Consider the following 3,422-nt stretch of genomic DNA (forward strand, 5'->3'; position numbering starts at 1 on the left):
ATCGTAAAGTTGCCTTTGTACTAATTGTTATATTATAACTACTATCAGCACTAAAAGAAAAAAAGAAAAAAAAAAGGCAAATTATTTCATTATTTCATTTCATTGAGATATTAGGATTAATTCCTCGAAAATAATCGATTAATTGATAACGATAATTGATATGATTGTAAAATTAATGTATTATAATATTATTTTAATAATTCTTCAGTAAAATATTTTCAATAATTTCTAATCGTTTATTTCGAAATATTTTTTTGCATAATGGGAAAAGTATACAAGGAAAAGAAAGGATGGTTTAGATTGTGATTTAGATTGTAATTTTTTTTTTTTTTTTGATGAATAAATTTCAGAAAACGATGCTTAAAATTTCTTCCTTGAACCCAATGAAAACGATGAAATAAAAAGATTATTTCAATTTTGATTGTTATCAGATTGGATATTTTTCGAGTAATTGAATTGTCAGATATTACAATTTCTACTTTTTTTTTTTTTTTTTTTTTTTTTGAGATTTTAACCCTTTGAATAAAATCAATTAGTCTTTTAATCGGAACAAACATTTCTACAAAGTTGCTCATTTCATTAATTTTCCCTAACAAAATTAATAATAAACAACAAAATTTGGAGCATTTTCATGTTTATTTTTAATTTTGACATCAAGTTAAATTTACATTCGATATCATTTATCATTTAGAGAATATGAATTTGACCAAAATTCGAAAATAATTATTGAATTTTTTTTTTTTAAATTGATCATTGAAGGAAATTTGATCAAAAAGAAAAAATTGCATTAATTTATCACATAAGATTATTATTGTAGTAAAATTATCGTCAATCAATTGATTAATGAGAAATGAATTACTTATTATATAAAACAATATCAGGTACCCAAATCATTTCATATGGTACATAAAGTACGCTAACTCCACCATAAATTTCTGGATTCCATGATAATTTTTTATCGATCCATACTTGTTTTAACCAAACACTACACGTCATAATTTGATCAATTTCATGCTGTAAAATGTATCGAATTTAAATTTGAAAAATGAAAACTGATATAGTTTTAAGGTTAGGAAATCTGTTTTAAAAAATATAAAATTCAAAGTCGTTTTTTTCTCTGTCATAATTGAAAAATAGAAAATAGAAACTAAAAAAAAAAATAGAAATGGATTTGTTTTTCTGAAGGATATTATTTAAAATAATTATCATTAAAAGTATTAATAATATTATTATTTTCAAGAAATGAAATTACAATAAATTCCTTATTATTTTTAGAATTTCAATAATTTCTCATTTTTTTTAGACTTTTTTCTTCCGTTGAAAAAAAAAATTGACAATCAAATTCGAAAAATAATTTTCAATTACTTATTATTGGATTTAAATTATTTCACCATGTTAATGCATGCTAATAAAATCTAATTGTTTCATATACTTATCGTTTAATTAACGAGATTATTGATTGGTGAAAATTGAAATATTAGGAATGATACCATACAACATCAATAATTTGTGAAAGTCGTAATTTAAGCTTGATATTAATCGGTTTATTTGGTTCTGGTGCTGGTCGACGATGTTTATTGTAATTTACCAATAAATCATCATATAATCGTTTTGCATCTTCATTACCATATAATACAGGTATAAGTAATATTAGAAACGATAATAATAATTTAATCATATTGGCAATGAATTAGGCCAAATAGAGATCATTTTTCTGAATATCCATCTGAAATTTTCAAAAAAAAAACAAAAAAACAAAAAAAACAAAAAAACAAAGGTACAAATAAAGCGATAAATTTGAGTACTTAGTAAGCAAAATTGATTCAATTGATTAGCAAATTGATTAATTAATGAGTATGTATAATTAATGAGAAAAAAAAAGTGTTGCTTGTTGAAACTATTTGAAAAAGCTAATAAATAATTCGAAAAAAAAACAATTACAACAAAAATTACTTCAGGAATTTTAAATTTTAAACTTTTGTCTTAACATAAATATAACCTTATATGAACAAATTTTATTACTTCACTTTCTTTGAATGTTAAAAAAATAAAAATTAATAACAATCATCAAACAAAGTTTTTTTTTGCGTATTATTTTTACATATAAAATTTTCTCTAATCAAGTTAAAATTTCATATATTTAAGTAAAAAAAGAAAAAACGTCATTTTAATGTTATACAATTTTAATTTTCTATTTCAAACATTACTTTCATATAAATGAATGATTTTTGTTCAATTCTTTTTCAACGAATTTAAAAAAAAGTTGATAATTGAAATGAAATTTAAAAATTAATTAAATACTAAAAAATAAATTAATATAAAATGAATCCATTTAATACCTATATATATATATGAATGTGTAACACAATTGTATCAAAACAATAAAGTTGAGAGAGGAAAAAAAAACAAAAACAAAAATTGTTAGTAATTGAAATAAAATAAAGGGATGAAATGATGGGAAGAGAGAAAGAGACGATGTATTTATTTGCGTTGAAATTGAAATAGATGACATTTGCTCATTGATAACATCAATCATACAAATAGCACTCCCATCATCCATCCTCCTATCCAAGTTAAAACTAGCAATAATAGCAAATAAGCATGTAGCAAGAGTTAAAGCAAAAGCATTCTTCTTTTTCCTTTTTTTTCCCCATCTCCCATCATTTCACAAATATTCTTAAAACTAATGGATGGATGAATCAATGGATGGTTACGAACAAATTTTATGCCTTTAATCTTTTCTCTTTATATTTCCGCATTTCTTTCTTTCTTTAACCTTTTTTCATCCATTTTATTTTATTTTTTTTTCTTCATTTTTCTGCTATTATTTTTTTTTTTTGACAGAATGAATCAAAAAAAAAAAAAAGTGACAGAAAAGAAAAAAAAAATTTTTAGAATGAAATGAAGAAAAAGAAAGAATATGATTTATTATTTGTTATTTTAAATTAGAAATTATAGAAATGAGTAATTTCATTTTTTATTCAATTTTTAATTTATTCAAATTCATATAAGCATAAGCATAAATTCATAATTTATTGCGACAAGAAAAAAAAATTAAAAAAATTGTAAGCTTATGTTATATATGTATTGATTTGGAATTTTTTTTTACACTTTTTTTTCTTTTCTTTTTTATTCAATTTTATTACAATTTTTTAATTAGTGAATTCAGGTTCAAATGAGTAATTCAATTTATTACAATTGTAAAGTGGAAAATTTTCTATTTTCTCAAGAATATTTTACGCAATTCAATGACAAAGTTGCAGAATTTTCTCTATTTCCAATTTGAAACTGAATAATTAAATCATTAGATTAAAAAAGAAAAAGATAATACATTAATGTCATATAATCATTAAAAATTAATCCATAAAGTTATTTAAAAAAAAAGAGAAAATTATTAAAATAAAAATTACAAAAAGAAAAGT

The 3,422-nt window shown here is 21.2% G+C and overlaps 1 protein-coding gene across 1 annotated transcript in view; it reads right to left on the reverse strand.

The window, feature by feature from the left end:
- Positions 1 to 1,678, reverse strand: part of LOAG_18751 (nicotinic acetylcholine receptor subunit alpha 2) — a gene marked incomplete at both ends in the record, with an annotated part of 4,040 nt that extends 2,362 nt beyond the window's left edge. Inside the window, 2 exons of the mRNA XM_020451413.1 lie at positions 860 to 1,014; positions 1,496 to 1,678. Of these exons, the coding sequence (XP_020304803.1) occupies positions 860 to 1,014; positions 1,496 to 1,678 (338 nt within the window). The remainder of the gene's footprint in view (positions 1 to 859; positions 1,015 to 1,495) is intronic.
- Between the last annotated feature and the right edge of the window lie 1,744 nt (positions 1,679 to 3,422).

The sequence above is a fragment of the Loa loa genome, assembly GCF_000183805.2.
Source record: "Loa loa unplaced genomic scaffold supercont3.491, whole genome shotgun sequence".
Taxonomy (NCBI): domain Eukaryota; kingdom Metazoa; phylum Nematoda; class Chromadorea; order Rhabditida; family Onchocercidae; genus Loa; species Loa loa.